This window comes from Penicillium atrosanguineum (genome assembly GCF_028827265.1).
Source record: "Penicillium atrosanguineum strain IBT 20685 chromosome Unknown utg000003l_segment0_segment0, whole genome shotgun sequence".
NCBI lineage: Eukaryota > Fungi > Ascomycota > Eurotiomycetes > Eurotiales > Aspergillaceae > Penicillium > Penicillium atrosanguineum.
In genome coordinates this window covers 2,780,450-2,796,213 of record NW_026623135.1, presented here as the reverse complement: position 1 = coordinate 2,796,213, position 15,764 = coordinate 2,780,450, and the positions used below count along the sequence as shown (strand labels likewise).

At 51.8% G+C, this 15,764-nt stretch overlaps 8 protein-coding genes across 8 annotated transcripts; 4 read left to right on the top strand and 4 right to left on the bottom strand.

Annotated features, from left to right (window-relative positions):
- Positions 1 to 93: 93 nt before the first annotated feature.
- On the top strand, positions 94 to 1,108 carry N7443_004483 (acetolactate synthase regulatory subunit; the record flags this gene model as incomplete). Its single annotated transcript, XM_056884539.1, has 2 exons — positions 94 to 872; positions 931 to 1,108. 2 exons carry the CDS (start codon positions 94 to 96, stop codon positions 1,106 to 1,108), a joined length of 957 nt encoding a protein of 318 aa, XP_056742817.1.
- Positions 1,109 to 1,701: 593 nt separating this feature from the next.
- On the bottom strand, positions 1,702 to 2,252 carry N7443_004482 (putative polyketide synthase; the record flags this gene model as incomplete). Its single annotated transcript, XM_056884538.1, has 2 exons — positions 1,702 to 2,131; positions 2,173 to 2,252. 2 exons carry the CDS (start codon positions 2,250 to 2,252, stop codon positions 1,702 to 1,704), a joined length of 510 nt encoding a protein of 169 aa, XP_056742816.1.
- Positions 2,253 to 3,015: 763 nt separating this feature from the next.
- N7443_004481 (fungal specific transcription factor domain-containing protein) lies at positions 3,016 to 4,011 on the bottom strand (the record flags this gene model as incomplete). The annotated part of the gene is made up of 1 exon (XM_056884537.1): positions 3,016 to 4,011. One exon carries the CDS (start codon positions 4,009 to 4,011, stop codon positions 3,016 to 3,018), a length of 996 nt encoding a protein of 331 aa, XP_056742815.1.
- Positions 4,012 to 4,166: 155 nt separating this feature from the next.
- Positions 4,167 to 8,117, bottom strand: N7443_004480 (uncharacterized protein; the record flags this gene model as incomplete). Its single annotated transcript, XM_056884536.1, has 4 exons — positions 4,167 to 4,802; positions 5,768 to 6,261; positions 6,336 to 7,280; positions 7,331 to 8,117. The coding sequence occupies 4 exons, from the start codon at positions 8,115 to 8,117 to the stop codon at positions 4,167 to 4,169; spliced, it is 2,862 nt and encodes a 953-aa protein (XP_056742814.1).
- Positions 8,118 to 8,442: 325 nt separating this feature from the next.
- On the top strand, positions 8,443 to 9,570 carry argB (ornithine carbamoyltransferase; the record flags this gene model as incomplete). The annotated part of the gene is made up of 1 exon (XM_056884535.1): positions 8,443 to 9,570. The coding sequence occupies one exon, from the start codon at positions 8,443 to 8,445 to the stop codon at positions 9,568 to 9,570; it is 1,128 nt and encodes a 375-aa protein (XP_056742813.1).
- An 842-nt stretch (positions 9,571 to 10,412) lies between these two features.
- N7443_004478 (uncharacterized protein) lies at positions 10,413 to 11,735 on the top strand (the record flags this gene model as incomplete). Its single annotated transcript, XM_056884534.1, has 2 exons — positions 10,413 to 11,373; positions 11,425 to 11,735. The coding sequence occupies 2 exons, from the start codon at positions 10,413 to 10,415 to the stop codon at positions 11,733 to 11,735; spliced, it is 1,272 nt and encodes a 423-aa protein (XP_056742812.1).
- A 601-nt stretch (positions 11,736 to 12,336) lies between these two features.
- N7443_004477 (DUF3984 domain-containing protein) lies at positions 12,337 to 13,643 on the top strand (the record flags this gene model as incomplete). The annotated part of the gene is made up of 2 exons (XM_056884533.1): positions 12,337 to 12,342; positions 12,402 to 13,643. 2 exons carry the CDS (start codon positions 12,337 to 12,339, stop codon positions 13,641 to 13,643), a joined length of 1,248 nt encoding a protein of 415 aa, XP_056742811.1.
- Positions 13,644 to 14,566: 923 nt separating this feature from the next.
- On the bottom strand, positions 14,567 to 15,602 carry N7443_004476 (cut8/STS1 family protein; the record flags this gene model as incomplete). The annotated part of the gene is made up of 2 exons (XM_056884532.1): positions 15,512 to 15,602; positions 14,567 to 15,429 (listed from the first exon to the last, which is right to left on the bottom strand). The coding sequence occupies exons 1-2, from the start codon at positions 15,585 to 15,587 to the stop codon at positions 14,567 to 14,569; spliced, it is 939 nt and encodes a 312-aa protein (XP_056742810.1). The 5' UTR covers positions 15,588 to 15,602.
- Positions 15,603 to 15,764: the final 162 nt, after the last annotated feature.

Genomic DNA, 15,764 nt, shown 5'->3' with positions numbered 1-15,764 from the left:
GGGCGGTGAGTCAGCTTGGCCGAGGTCGGAAGAGCAAAAAGAATCCGGAGAACCTGGAGTGATTCATCGCACAACCCTCGTCCTGATCCCATTATGGCTTTCAGGCGCCCATTGACACTGTCCGCGAGGGCTTCGCTGCTGTCTCCGACAGCAGCTGCTGCTCGGTCTCGCACTGCTACGGCGCTGCCCCGATTTGAGAGCATCCGCTCCTCCTCCAGCTCGACCTCTGCTCTGGCATACAAGTCATTGCACCGCCGCTCGCCGCTGACCCTGCCGGTTGCGGACTCCTCTCCCCAGTGGGATGCACCCACTGCTGTTTCGTCTATCTTGTACGAGACCCCAACGCCGCCAACCAATCCCCCGAAGCGCCACATCCTGAACTGTCTGGTTCAGAACGAGCCCGGTGTGCTGTCCCGTGTGTCCGGAATTCTGGCCGCCCGTGGCTTCAACATCGACAGCTTGGTTGTTTGCAACACTGAGGTCGATGACCTCTCTCGCATGACCATTGTGCTGCAGGGCCAGGACGGCGTCGTCGAGCAGGCGCGTCGCCAGCTGGATGACCTTGTCCCCGTCTGGGCTGTGCTGGACTACACCGAGTCTGCTCTGGTTCAGCGCGAGCTTCTGCTTGCCAAGGTCTCCATTCTCGGCCCCGAGTTCTTCGAGGAGCTGCTCCAGCACCACCGCGAGATCATCACCCCCGAAGGTGAGCACCATGCTCACAACATTCAAGAAATTGAATACCACCCTCGCAACCTACCCCCCAGTCAGGCTTTGCGTCACAAGCACGAGCATTTGGATGCTATCACACGCCTGACTCACCAGTTCGGCGGTAAGATTCTGGATATCAGCACCAACAACTGCATTGTTGAGGTGTAAGTACACTGACCTCTAGAATAACTTGATCGTGAGTCACAGCTGATTTTTATATAGCTCCGCCAAGCCCAACCGTATCGACTCCTTCCTCAAGCTGATCGGTCCCTTCGGTATCCTCGAGTCCACCCGTACCGGTCTCATGGCTCTGCCCCGTTCCCCTCTGTCCGAGCCTACTGAGGAGATTGAGAAGGATGCCGCCGACGTCGTCGATGCCAGCACCCTGCCCCCTGGTTAAGCGCCTTTCCATGAATCAACTCAAAAACTCCATACCCAATATGAGCTGGTTCATCTGCTGCGCATTCCTTCAAGTTTGTGATTTTCGTGCGAAATGCTTCTCTTAATAGGAGATTAGGTTTATCAATTAGATGTAAAACATGCAAATTTCAAACCTCTCGATATCTCTAAGTATCGCAGCCTGCGTCAAAGAAGACTTGATTTTAGCCCTAGAAAACAAAATAGTAAAACAAACTTCTGATTGATAGCAAATCGATTGGCATCTCATGCACTCTAATAAAGGCCTAAACGCCAACCAGTATCTAGGTAGGTACTTCTATTTACAGGATTTACACGAATGGGGCCATTCCTAGGTATCTAGGCCGCTTCTATCAGGACAGTCTCACTGAGTACCCTCATGCAGTTGAGTATCCGGACTCAGGCTTGAGCTCCCCGGTTGGTGATCTGCTCGGATAAGTCACCTGCTTAGTCAGCGGTCGAGGTATCCATCCATCCTTCAAAGGTGTTCATTTATACTTGCTTTATTAACGTCGAGATACATGCATTCCCGGATAGCGATGTGCAATTTGGGTGACGATACGACCCAGCCAATGGTTATTTGGCCCAGCTGCCAGTCCATTTTCGTAGAACGTGAGCATCAGCCCGTCCTGGTTGATATATTCCAGCATGCTGGTACCGCTGCGAATAACTTCGAGCTAAGCCAGTAGCTGTATAAGTCGGCAGGGTCTCGACATCACTCAATACCATCGTGGACCAGTCATCACGCATCATGTCAACATAGACGGCGGTGGATGGTCCGCGGAGATTCTCCATGGGCAAACCCGCGGTGCGAAGAGAGTCGTATACAGCCTCTAGGAGTAGACGCTGCTGTGGATCAACGGCATCGCTCCCCATTAGCTGTATATTGAAGAATGGCACATAAAAGGGGGCAATGTTCTCCTCAAGAAAATAGGACTTGGTGGCGTTCGTCGTTCCATGATAGGTTGCCTCGGGGTGATAGAAATGATCAACATTGAAGCGATTCCTGAGGATTTTTTTTTGGAAATGTCTTAAAGGTTATTCAACAGCTCCCAGGGTTTGCTGGGGTTATCGTACTCGCCTGGAAATCGGCAGGCGGCTCTAATAATGGCAATTGGTTCAGGCATGGAGGGCAGGCGTTTATATCAGTTAGTGTTAAAGAAACCGAGGAGCTCTGAGAATACAAGATGATAGCTGGGGTAGTTGATTGACATTGAGGAAAGCTCATTCATTATATACGCATTTTCCTTGTCTTCGAGGTAGCCTAGGCGTCTCATTGAGATTGGATCTGGGGCCGTATGTGGTAAAGCTGATATCTCACCGAAAAACCCCGATCACAATAACTTACCAAACTCCACACTCTGAATGTATGCTCTAGGCTGGATCCTGCGGTAATTCGGTTTCAAAATACTGGTTCCTAGTGAGTAAAATTTATAGAGGAGGGGAGCTGTAACAGACATTTTGCCATTGCCATGCGAGGTTCGGATCCATCATTACCGCTGAGCCTGGGAACATCTGATTGGACCCCATGGAAGGAAATCCATAACAAAAGTTCTCTTCCAGACCGTTTTCATTGAACCCTCCAGTGGGAAAGGGCATCGGCATGGCTGAGCCATTGTAAGCAAGGACTTGTGTGGGGAGGGGGGGATTTAAGAAGGCCGACTGACCTGGATTTAGGGCGATATCATTGTTCATAGCCTGGCCCTCTGCGCCCATATTAGCATCCCCCGACTCTTTAGCCAGAATAATGCTGAGGGTGTCTGCTGCTGTCTTTGCTTCAGCTGATGAATTCCTTGACCGTATCCAGATACCATGTGCGGTTATTAGGGCTGCCAAGATTTGGTCCCAGTTATGGATATCGGTCAGAGCATCCGGGCTACCGCGCCTCTGTCACGCGAGGAAGCACAGCAGCATCGTGGCTGTCAAAAACTCATGCTTCATGAAGGAGGAAGCTCGCCATCGTATCATACAAAGCTGGCCATCTGGGCCGGTTTCCTCGTCGAGGATTCGCTGGATTCCCAAAATACCCAATGCTGCCTCTATGCAAGAGCTCCGCGAGTGGATGTATGATGTGTGGCCATCAGAAGATGTGGCTTGGTTCGGGCTTAAATACTTGCAGTGTAGCATGATCTGACCCTTGTGGAACATCAGTCTGAGGAAGAGCCGGTGCATAATCACTTGCGGGGGATCAGTCACGGCCGCAGCCATGGCCTTCATACGGAGGTAGGCAGGGACCATCGCCTCTGCGTCATGCAGAATGCGATCTAGTCGCATTATCTCGTCGTAAGCCACTGGTCGCACTGATGCAGTGAAATCGACGATCGCACCCAAGGCAGCAAAAATCCGCCGCCGAGCAACCAAGTGCGAAACTGTAGTAATCTCCGTCTCTGGCCTGGACAGAGGAAGCTCAAGGCAATCTTCATCGAAATCCGAGTCATTCAGGTTACGGGCCTCCACGGTGTCACATTGCCAGTCCTTGATCATGCGCGGCATGCCCATTTGGGTGGAGATCAGGATATCTCCCTGCAGAATGGTGGCCCAGGCCCGCCGTCGCATCTCTCCCGCAAATGGGGAGATTCCTGGCAAGTGCGATGGATCCCGGTGGTAACCCATGCGCAGAGCTATATTGACTGAGATTCCCGAAAGGATCCAGATGTCCCGATCAGCATCTTTCCGAATTGAATACTCGATGGTCAGGTATTGGTATAGGGGTTCAAAAACATATCGCCCGGATTTGGTGTACTCGCCCAAAATGAGACACTGGACTATCTTTTCGCGGTACGTATCCACCAGCGAATTGCGGACTCCCGGAGATGAGGTGGAATCCGCCGCACTTGAAGCCAGCACTGCGAGACATACCATGGAGAAGAGGAGACCTGGCCACATCACCGAAGTCTGGGATGGATTCTCCCCAAACCGTTCATACTACAGTCATCAACGTTAGAATCACAAGATACTCTGGTCATGTTATTTGGCGCACTCGTTCGCATACCACGCGTGAAAACTGAGCACCGTGTAAACAGGCCGAAGGGTTTGATTCCCTATATTAGTCGATTTATATGCCTCAGGATATTGCTGGTCAGGGTCTTACATGACGCCAAGTCCAATCGATTGAAGTGCTGAGAAATGTAACGATCGACAGCGGGCCTATCGGGCAGCGCTGCCAAGATATCTTCTTTACTCGCTGATTTACATCCATACAGCAGGAAAGTATGCAGCATAACAGGATTTTCAACATTTCCGTCGCCTCCTCGTCCGAGCTGCTCCTTGAGGTCCGCAATCCTATCTAGGATGGCGGCCCAATGGGTTCCTCCGACGTACTGAGCGTCTGAGGAGCTAAACCATACGCTTCCGCCGTCGGACTGAGCCGGAGAGTCCTCGGAGTTAGTGGGCCCTTCCGGTGAGCCTCCTTGAGTGTGGTCGTTGAGAACACACGCAACGGAATACCGGTCCGGTCGATCTTGGCCATCGGAAGTGGTCTTCTGCATCAGTGAAACGACAACCTGCTCCAACTGGCTCAGCCGATCCTGGACGGTTCCTTGGGGGCGACTCCCGTGGGTCTCGTGTGGCTTGGGCACCCGTCGGCGCTGGGGAATGGACACGGGCGATTGTGGGCCTTGGCTATTGGGATAGGCACATGATAGAGTCAATCCACGAGCGGTGCAAGTCGAACAGGGCTGTTTGCGATCGCATCGGAGCCTATCGGTGAATTTGGTCAGATTTGATTCGGAGAGTCAATGATGCTTGGTACCCACTTTCTTCGACGACATAGATTACAGGAGAGCTGGGTTTTGCTCCAACGATTGATGGGAGCCGAATGAAGGCTGGCTTCGTCTGCAGGCGGAGGCTCCATCGTGGCTATCGGGGATATGCAGGCGCACGTTCTCCAGACATGCGAACTGTGTGATACTATGTACGGTATGCTGGGCTAATCGCTCGGAATTCCCCACATCCCGCTCCGCACTAGTATTAACTGGGAACCAAATACTCCACCACGGGCTTTAGCTTGGTCTGTTCGGAACTAGTACGCAACAGAACTAGCGTAAAACCAGTCAGATCTTAGTATCAAGAGGCCAGGGCCTGCTCAGATCTACCTGGGCAGAGGCCCTCCCATTCATAGCAATCGATTGGTAACTCATACTCAGTACACTCAAATAAATGACCCAAACGCCCACCAGTAGGAAACTAACATTTTTAGCCAAGTATAGGCTTTCCTGTACATACTCAACACAGTCTCGTCTCTTAAATTCTCACGTTGGCTCCGATCCCGGTCCCATTGTAGAAAACAATATCTTGATAATTCTCGAGCTTGATCCCAACCGTAGCCACTGCATCAACCAGTAACGATTGTCCAAGCGCCCTGCGCAAGGCATCATATCCAACTCCACCTAGCACCAGATCAACCGGCAGGCGTGGTGTATGTGAAATACCGGGTGGGACATCAAAAGGCAATTTGTAGTTTATTTTACCAATCGGCTCATTTTTCTCGTAGAAAGCGGTTGCATCAATCGATGTGATTTGGATGCTGTTTTCTGTCAAGGGGGAAAATAATGTGAACTCGGCGGTTGAAGACCAGATATGGATCTGGAGTGTGTTATAGGGTCAGTAAAAGCGATCCCGGGTCTTATTGTGAGGGCCCTACCGTTGAATCCTGAATGAAATTTGGGCCGCGGTCTTCTTCATCGCCATCACCCGGTGATCCAGGGGTAGATAGTCGGGGCACAGGAACGTCAATTGGCACGGCGGAAAGCCCTCTGCCAATATTTGGTAGAGAAGGAAATGTTCCTTCGTGCGTTTTGATAGTCACTGATGTGTTTGAGCCTGAGGCAACAGAGGACATCAAAGCTCTGCCAGCTTCTTTCCCATCGACACCGCCGATGTCTAGTGGGCTCCACAAGAAATCGATGGGGACGTTGGTGTTGTTCCCAGGAATAATCGCGATGTTGCGAGCCATAATATGAGCAAGTGCTGTTTTATTGTATAGCATCAGGACATCCACGAATGGAATCGTTGCAGAGTAGTTAGTCGGGTTCGTAAAGTTCATTTGAGTAGAGACGTAGAGTGAGGATTCAGTGGTGTTCTTGAGTTCAAGCGATACGACTCGAGGGTTAAGATGATCAATCGACGTTCCAGGGGCTATGATAACGTCAATCACAGAACAAATTGGTTTAATTTATACTATCTAACTTATGAGATCATTGAAAACATACTGTTTACAGGAACATCCCCATCTGCGGGAATGCCCCGCACAGCGAAGCGTCCAAGACCAGTCGAGACCTTCGTGTCTACGGTGGCAGCGACGTGCAACACCACGGACCCGGAGCCCCAGAGCATTTCCTGGACGACCTGTGCCAGCAAGTTGCTGTCCGTGACCTCTAATGGGATATCCTTGATTGGTGACTCTACAAGCAGAGCTGAAGAGCCGTCCTGATCTTCCACGAGGGTGGAGTTGGCGTCTTGCCATTTTTCCATGTTCAATACTCCAAGCTGTTCGCCTTCGTAGAAGACATTCGCTAGGGCTCGGACTTTGGGAACATCCACGTGGAAATTCATTTGCTCCGGCAGGTTGATGAGAACTTTCACCATGCCAGACACGGTTAGCTGCGAGTCTGGGGTCCCGGGTTCTGCGAAGGGATCGGGAAGCGAGAATTTCGTGTCGGACATGGTAAAATTCTTGATCAAATCATCGAAGGCACCTCCCGTAAAGTCCAGAGGAACAGTGACGCTGCGCAGGAAATCTACAATCCACTCGGGTGTTTCAGCGGATGGTGCATCTGCACCACGGATATAGACTGTCGTCTTATCGCCACGCATATAACTCGAGACCAGGAAGTCCAAAGGAGAGCCCTCCTCATCCGGACAAGTAGCAGTGAGCTCGTCGGGGAGGTTTTTGATAATTCCCTGGACATTGACACCAGTTGCTCCACCAGGGCGAACCTGGATCTCCGATGTTGTCGCATCGGCGATCATGATGTAAGGGTCACCAGGGGAGCAATTGGGAACCATTATCTCAAACCCAAGGGGAGGAATCACCAAAGCGATAGGAGAGTCGATCAAAGCAGCCAATAAAACATCGACTGCCATGGCTCCATCCTTGTCATCATGAACATCCAACTTAATGATGTCAATCTTTGGTAAGGCAGGGAAATCTTTTTCTGTGAGCAAGTCAGTATATGGTCAGGTCTGTCAATACGGGTAAGCTCACCTTCGAATGTGACCGTGTCTGTAATGGTTTGGGCTCCCAGGCCAATTAAGCCTGATTTGAGGTGTATTGTTGCTCTTCCCTTTATGCTAAGGCGGCCCAATCTCCCTTCCATCCAATCTAAAGCGACAGCATGTATTCCCTTGATATCACCAGCTTTGAGATCTGTCAAGAAGTCGACCTGGTTATGATGGCCGTTGCGAATGTTGACTTTGATGGATGGGACTGTGGCGTTACCAACGAGTACGTTTCCGTATTCTGGAAGATAAACATCCACATCTGACTCCCCAGTTTCAACCTCTCTGGCAATCCATGTAGCCAAGCGACCGAAATTGCGCATAGACTTGCTCTTCACACGACCCGCGTCCATAACAAACTCGCCCTGAACTCGAGCGCGAACGCCTTCGGATGTCGTGGAATCTATTGAAAGCGTCGTCGGTTTGAACACGGCAGCTTGTTGAGCATATTCTTTTACCACGGCCGGCGCAGCAAAAGCAAAGAGCAGAATCGCCAGGATGGCTGTAGTTAACAAGGCAAGCGAGATAACGGTCGGCCATCGCACCCGGCTTCGTTTCTTGGGGGATCCATCTTCCAGGTGTGATGCAGCAGATGATTGTGATAACCTTCGCTCTGTTCCATATGTGTTGATGTCATCGTCGCGACGTTGTAAGAGAGGGGTCGACTCTGACGACAGTTCAAATGATCGGCGAGGCTGGTCAGGACGACCTGCAGCCTCGAAAGAGGATCTGGCCTGGCCATCCAGCAAAGGCTGGCTTGCCTCATCCACCATGATGGCCAGAGTGATATGATAAAAGTTAGAGCAGTGGATAGATATCTCTGCTGTCACAAAGCAGAGAGATGGAGGAGAAGAGATGGGGGTCCCTCGATGACGATAAGCACGATAATGGAAGGCGTGGGGATTGACACCTGGAGCAACAGGCAGTAAGGCAACGAGGCAATGAGGCAGACCCACGCACCATCTCCGGGTTTTAGAGTTGAGTCATTGCGCCCACTCTTTCTTTACTTCCCCCCCGGTCTCCCCCAATTCCCTTTCCCTCTTCCCCAATTGCACCTGCACAGTCACCCTGTATACTTCCATACCCCCAAAGACCATCATGGCCAGCGGTCTCAAAACTGCCGCCCGTTATGGCGCCCAAAGTGTAACTCAATTGGCCAGCTCCACCTCTACCCTGCCTCGAACTCTCCAGGCTAATGGACTTCGACGATTTGCCTCCCAGACAACTCCCTCTCCCTCTCCCCGTCACCTCCTGTCTATCGCGGACCTGACACCCGCTGAATTCGCAACCCTGGTTCGCAATGCCTCTTCACACAAGCAAGCCATCAAGTCTGGAGCCATCCCGACAAGCCTTATCGGCTCGCTCTCCGGCAAGACCGTCGCTATGATGTTCAACAAGCGAAGTACTCGTACTCGTGTTTCCACAGAAGCTGCTACCGTTCAAATGGGCGGCCACCCCATGTTCCTGGGCAAGGACGACATCCAACTCGGCGTGAACGAGTCGGTTTACGATACTTCCGTCGTTATCTCGTCAATGGTTTCCTGCATTGTCGCGCGTGTCGCAAAGCACTCCGATGTGGCTGATCTAGCCAAGGACTCTTCCGTTCCCGTTATCAATGCGCTGTGCGACTCTTACCACCCCCTCCAAATTATTGCCGACTTCGTCACTATCTACGAGGCTTTCACACCCAAGGCGCACAACGTCTCCAGCTTGGGATTGGAGGGTCTGAAGATCGCCTGGGTTGGCGACGCCAACAACGTTCTTTTCGATTTGGCTATTGGTGCTACTAAGATGGGTGTCGACATGTCTGTCGCTACACCCAAGGGCTACGAGATCCCCGCCGATATGCTCAAGGTTATCAAGAGTGCCGGCGAGGGTGTGCCCACTCCCGGCAAGCTCACTCAGACCAATGTTCCCGAAGAGGCGGTCAAAGATGCTGATATTTTGGTCACCGATACTTGGGTGTCCATGGGCCAGGAGGAGGAGTCCAAGAAGCGCATGAAGGCTTTCAGCGGTTTCCAGATTACTTCCGATTTGGCCACTCGTGGCGGTGCTAAGGAACACTGGAAGTTCATGCACTGCCTGCCCCGCCACCCCGAGGAGGTTAGCGACGAGGTCTTCTACAGCGATCGGTCCCTGGTATTCCCCGAGGCCGAGAACCGCTTGTGGGCGGCTATTTCGGCTCTGGAAGGATTTGTTGTCAACAAGGGCAAGATTGTGGAGTAAAGGCCAGGAGCCTGAGGAGTATGATACTTCAATCTCCCTGAACAAAGTTCGGGACTGGCTGAGCCGGGGATACATAACTTTCAGAAATGTAATTATTCACTATCATGAAAAGCATAATCCATCGCTAGCGACCACTACCCCGAAGTATCCATGATACCACCATTGACAACCCTGATGATTACAATAAACCCATTTTTAATGCCATTCAAGTTCGGTAAGCTCGGCATCTATGACTTCAGGCAGTTTCGGGTCTCCTGCTGATTAAGAGACGCCCATCCGATGCTGGTGGAGCCTTCGGATGTGTCAACGCCACATTAATGGTGGGGCTTCCGATCCCCATGATGGAGGGGCTACGGTCAGAGTCTTGGTTTGAAGCAGACTGTAGTTGTTTGGGAGGTGCTTTTCATTGCTTCTTGTCTAATTCTAGATTGTCAATTTACGGAAATTTTGGTATGGCTGTTGTCTACCACATATGAACGCAGTATCCGATGAGTTCACATCAACGGAGATCGACAACGCACGTTGATAAAATCTCCGAAAGATGAAATATAGAACATACAAAGCACGGTCACCGAAAGAAAGATTGTTTCCGTCTATAGCAGTCCGCACTTTCGTCCACGATCGACCGGGATATCCGCAGGTCTACACTCGGAAGAGTTCTTAAAGAAGTGACAACCCCACACCCCCCACGCTCGGAAAGTCACTCCCAGCCTGACGTTGATCGGAACGGTAAACCTCCAGGCGGGGAAAAGCCGATGGTCTTATACATATAAGAAGCACCTTGAACATACCTCTTCTTTCTTATTGCAGTTGGACTCTGTACATTTTATACTATACACAACATGGGTTTCGAAGATCAGCGCGTCGCCATCGTTGGCGGCGGTCTCGGCGGCATGTCTTTTCTTAACGCAGCCTTGTACGCGGGGCTGAAGAACGTCCAGCTTTACGAACAGGCACCGCAGTTCGGTGAAGTCGGTGCCGGTGTCAACATTACCTCCAATGCCAATCGTGTATTGGACGCCTTTGGTCTGCAGGAGAGCATGACGCGTCGCTCGTCCCGCAAGCTGCCCTGCTACATGGAGTATCACAGCTATAAGTCAGGTGAATATCTGGGCCACATTGAAGAATTTTCAAAGCCGCCGGCTCGTCTGCTGCACCGCGCAGACTTATTGGACTCCCTCAAGGAGCGTGTGCCCCAATCGTCCCTCAACCTCGGCAAGCACTTGGCCTCAATTGATCGCAACTCTTCCGGCGCACCGTACACTCTGCACTTCCAAGATGGCAGTACCGCAGAGGCCGACATCATCATAGGATGCGACGGTATCAAGTCCAATGTTCGTCGAGATATGGGTCTAGGCGACACGCCCAACTACTCAGGCCAGGTCGTGTACCGTGGCTTCGTCGATTACAAGGACCTCCCTGAGGAGACCGCCCAGCTACTGCGGAAGACTGTCAACTTCCGTGGCCCTAAACGACACGTCTTGATTCTACCTATCGGTAACCGGGAGACTAACAGCGATCGCGCTGCCGTTATTGGATTCATGTCTGAGCCGCTTGAGGCCTGGGACTCGGAGAGCTGGATGTCTCGCTCGGATATCGCTAGCCTGCAAGAGCACGTTCGCGACTGGTGCCCGCAGGTGCAGGATATCATCGAGGGACTGCGTAAGAGCTCGCCTGATGGCAAGATGCTCAAACAAGCTCTTTACGTGCGCGATCCAATCGATAAGTGGTACGAAATGGGTCAGAAGAATTCCGGTATCATCCTGCTGGGTGACTCTGCTCACTCCACTCTTCCTCACCAGGGTAAGTTCCTCGCAACAACATCAACAGATATTTTACTAACAATTGATACAGGCCAAGGAACTTGTATGGCTATTGAGTCGGGCATTGCACTCGCGACTATCCTGCGCCATTGGAAGGGTGATGATTTGGAAGGAGCTTTCAAGTTCTACCAGGACTTGCGCAAGCCTAGGACAGATCGTGTTACACAGACTAGCTACGATGCTGGAAGGCTTGCTAGCGCCGACACACCAGATCAGATGACTGACAACTTTAACCCGGGGGCTTTGGGAGAGCGTATGAGGTGGATTATGGAGTATAACGTGCTGGAGGACTTGAGGGCCAAGGGTGCCGATGTCCTGGATTTCCATGACTCCCGACTTTGAATATATCAGGGATGATTTGGAAGTGCTGTATATTTTTCAACCTTTTGTATAAATGAGTTAGTATTCATGTCCATCGAAAAAACATTTGAACCATGTTTCTCATCCATGTTTCTCATCATGCCTAGGTATATGTAGGTACTTGTACGGTTATGGAGAGGTGAGTAGCGCTCGATGCTGGTGACGTAGGTACCAGAACGGACTCGCAAGACCACATGTGCCAAAGGCCGATCATGGCCATAATACTGGTAAGTCAACTGTTTGTTCATGGTTGAGGTTGAGCCCTACAGGTGGATGGTTCCGGGTAGATTTCGTGGCGTTGCATGATCCTCGGTCATACCATGAAGTTACGAGCTATGTGATATAGATCAAAACTTCGCCACCTATCCCGAACCAGCCCACCAAGCTAGGAGTTAACACAGTAGGAAGGAAGAATAAATATGAAACAGCATTCCTCGTTACACCTGAAGCTATACACAGCTTCAAGTAACTATTCAACCGAAAACGTGCACGGTCACTTTCACATGCCAACACGTGCGGCAACTCCGCATTTCCACGGTTCTCCTCTTCTTTTCCTCGAAGCCTCTCTTCAACCCAGGCCACCATGGAAGTGAGTATACTAAACACAATACTTCATGGTCATATGAACCTATCTAACCCGTATCCCAGTTCAACAACCCGGTGGGCTTTCGCTCCCGCCGCTCGTACCCCAACCTCCACCACATCTCCCTCGCTCCACTCACTCCGCGCTTTCCAATCGATGATCTGGAACCAACAGACTACTTCTCTCCACGAGACGAAGTAGAGAGCCCTCGAACCTCATATCTCTCCAGCGTCTCAGTCCCCAGCACTCCACCCATCCTCTCCCACTCACGCAGCAACTCTCGCACCCGCCACACTCGCAGCAAGAGCTCCACCCGCTCCGGCATACTAAGTGATTCAAACCTGCACAGCAAAGATGTAGCACTCCCACTCCACCACCAAATAAAGAAACGCAACGGCACATCACACCACCAACGCCCATACAGCGAAAGCCAAGCTTCCAAATCAGATGCAGAATGGATGCTCCGCGCAGGAATCGCACTCGCCTCATCAACCCGCGAGGAAAAGGGCCAAAGCTGGCTTTCCAAGCGCGAGAGCTCAACAAGTCTCGTTTCAATGCCATACGAGACCGAATCGCCCCGTCACCATAACCGGACTAAATCCAGCTCATCTCGTAAGTCGAGGTCCGGTGCTTCTACGCCTGCTTTGTCGCGCCGGAATTCTCGCTCCCGTGGCGGGAGTAGACGGGGTAGTCGGGCTGGACTGGCTATGACATCTATGCCGCTTTTGTCGGGTCGGGTTTCTAGTTCCGGGACGGGGACGGTTAGCCCCGAGGTGCGTGTACAAGGTCGGTTGGAGCCCGATTTCGTGGATGAGGAGATTCGCGCGGAGATAGCGGCGTTGCAGCGGGAGAGGGGGATATCAGATGAGGAGTCGGAGTACTGGGATGAAGAGAGTGGATCGGAGGATGAAGATGACTTATCGGATCGGACACTGGATGAATTCGACGAGGCTGATTTGCAGCGGCTTACGCGTGAGCGTGGGTTTGGGCTGGGGACTTGGATTGATCGGTTGGTTGAGTGGACGCTGTTTGGAGTTGATGAGTTACCTGTTTCTGTTGTTCCGACTACGACAAGGATCGGGGCTGCAGCGACTACAACTACAGTTACGTTTGAAGAGCCGGATTACTCGCGCGACAGTGATGAGCTGCATCATGATAATTTGTCACTGCTTTCGGCGGGGGATGAGGCGGATGGTCTTTCGCTTACGGATGGGGAGTCGGTTGCCGAAGTTGAGAAGCCTGGTGCGCAGGGTGGATGGGAGGATGCGTCCTGGTTATTCCGGGTTGTTAAACGGGCATTAATATAAGATGAAGAGAGACCGGGAGACCCGTTGACGCTTTTCTTCTCACTTTGTCGATACCTTTGCTTTCCTATGCTTTTGGACCTTCTATCGGATAACTAGATTGATGGGGGGCTTTTTACGGTTCAGCCTAAAATACGATATCAAGCATATGTTTTTCTTCCGATGCAAGTGTATTCTTGAAAGTTAGGTTGATAGGCAGCCGTTTGATAGTCTGGAAGTATGCGCAAGACTAACGTAGGAAACGTGATAACACGCCCAATGAAGGTCTTCTCCGACAGAACTATATCATGACAGCATCAGATATACCGAGTACTGCACAGCTGCGCCGATAAATAAAAAAAAGAACAGAAAAGCAAGCGAAAGGATGTACAAGACTCCCGGGAGCGCCGAAAGGTTCAGAAAAGACGATGTATGCCATCCGACATTGCAATGAGATAACGCAAGTGAAAAAAGGAAATGGAGCGAGAGATCGAGGAAGTTCAAGCCGCGAGGCAAGTCAGGGTAAGAGAGAAGGAGAAGAAGCACACATAAACCAGAAAGGAAAAGTAGTATTCGGTTGGAGGGTTCATTGGGAATTGGAAAGCCAGGAAAGTCAGGGCAAGGCAAGGACACAGTTCAGCTTCTGGAAAAAGTCAAGGCAGTAAAAAGAAAAAAAGAAAGAAAAGTGTCAGGTCATTCGCCTTTGCATACTAAAAACGCCAATCTGAGACCAGGTAGTTTCTCTAAGGTCATGCAGGAGGTATCATGATCGTGGCATACGTCGACGTATTGTGCGGTCGGGGACGTTAATGAGACCGTCAGGCACGGGGCGGAGCCGGGAAATGTTGTAAATGCAACGTGGGGTGCGCGTGTGGTTGTGATGCGAGGTTTTGCGTTGGGTCGTCATGTTGCTTATTGAAAAAGAGTTTGCTGGGTTGTGTCATCCCTCACCAGGGACCAACCCTGACCGGCGTTCCGAGGCCGTAGGTCCCGGACAGGAGCTGATCACGTATGGAGCCGAGTTCATTGCCGCCAGGGCTGTGGGAGGGCGAGTCCGGCCCGTTCATCCATCCCAGGCTCGAGCCGAGCTCGTTGACTACACCCTGAAGCTTGCCGCCCGATGTCTGGTTGTGCTTGGCCAGCTTTTGGTCCCAGCCACCGTATTGCAGCTGGATACCCCCGCCACGCTTGGCTGCCTCTCGGATCACCAGGACCCAGGCCTTGCCGATTTCGTCATAGGCCGAGTCCCGCTCGATGTTGTTCTGTGGCGTGTTCCATCGTGGCAAGGCATGAATGATATCGGTCGCCCCGTCGAGGTAGCTAAGTGAAACCGAAGGCTGAGGCTCGTTGGGAGGAAGGAAGTTAGGTGTGAAGTCGCTCAAGGCTTCAAGAAGGTTCGTGAGTGGCTGCCGGACTCGGTTATACGCATAGTCGGACGCTGTATTGCCACCCAAGGGGAACGACGACTGAAGCGCTGCCTGATAGTTTCTAAGCACCTGCAGCGTTGACGAGACACTAGGTCTTGGGGAAGTCTGGGCCACCTCATCGGCGAGCTGAGGGTGGCGCTCGCACATGGTTCGCACCACGGTTCGTAAGGCATCGGTGTCCAAAGTTTCTAGGAGACGGGGCAGGGAGAGAGGCCTGCCCGAGACGTTGGGTCGGGACCGCTTAATGTTTCGGAAAGAAGGGAGTTGGCGAGGAGTAAAAGCAGGCGAGTTGGTGGGCGAGGCGGACATGCGTCCATCGTGGTCGTTGCCATCGTCGTCGGCTTTCCGCTTTCGGCTGGTATAGGATGACGAAGGCGTAGACACTGGGGGTTTATAGTCAGTTGAATGTCCTCAAAGCCACTTCCAAGCTCTGGAAATCCACAAGATCGAAAGGGGATGTCGTACTTATTCGGGAAGGAGAAAATCGAGGGTTCTCGTAGAAGTGAGGAGGGAGAGGAGGCGTGGCCACCAAGCTGTTCATGATGACAGCCGGATGGCAATAAGATAATACTGAGCTGAATAGGTGACGAGCACAGCAGAGAAGGCTCGAAAAAAAAGGTGCCCAACACAGGGTGAGGTGGGGAGGAGAAGAGAGAAGAGAGGCGGTGGAGAAAAGAAAGGCGTTGCGGGCGGCAACACAGTCCGACTGCGCAGGTCT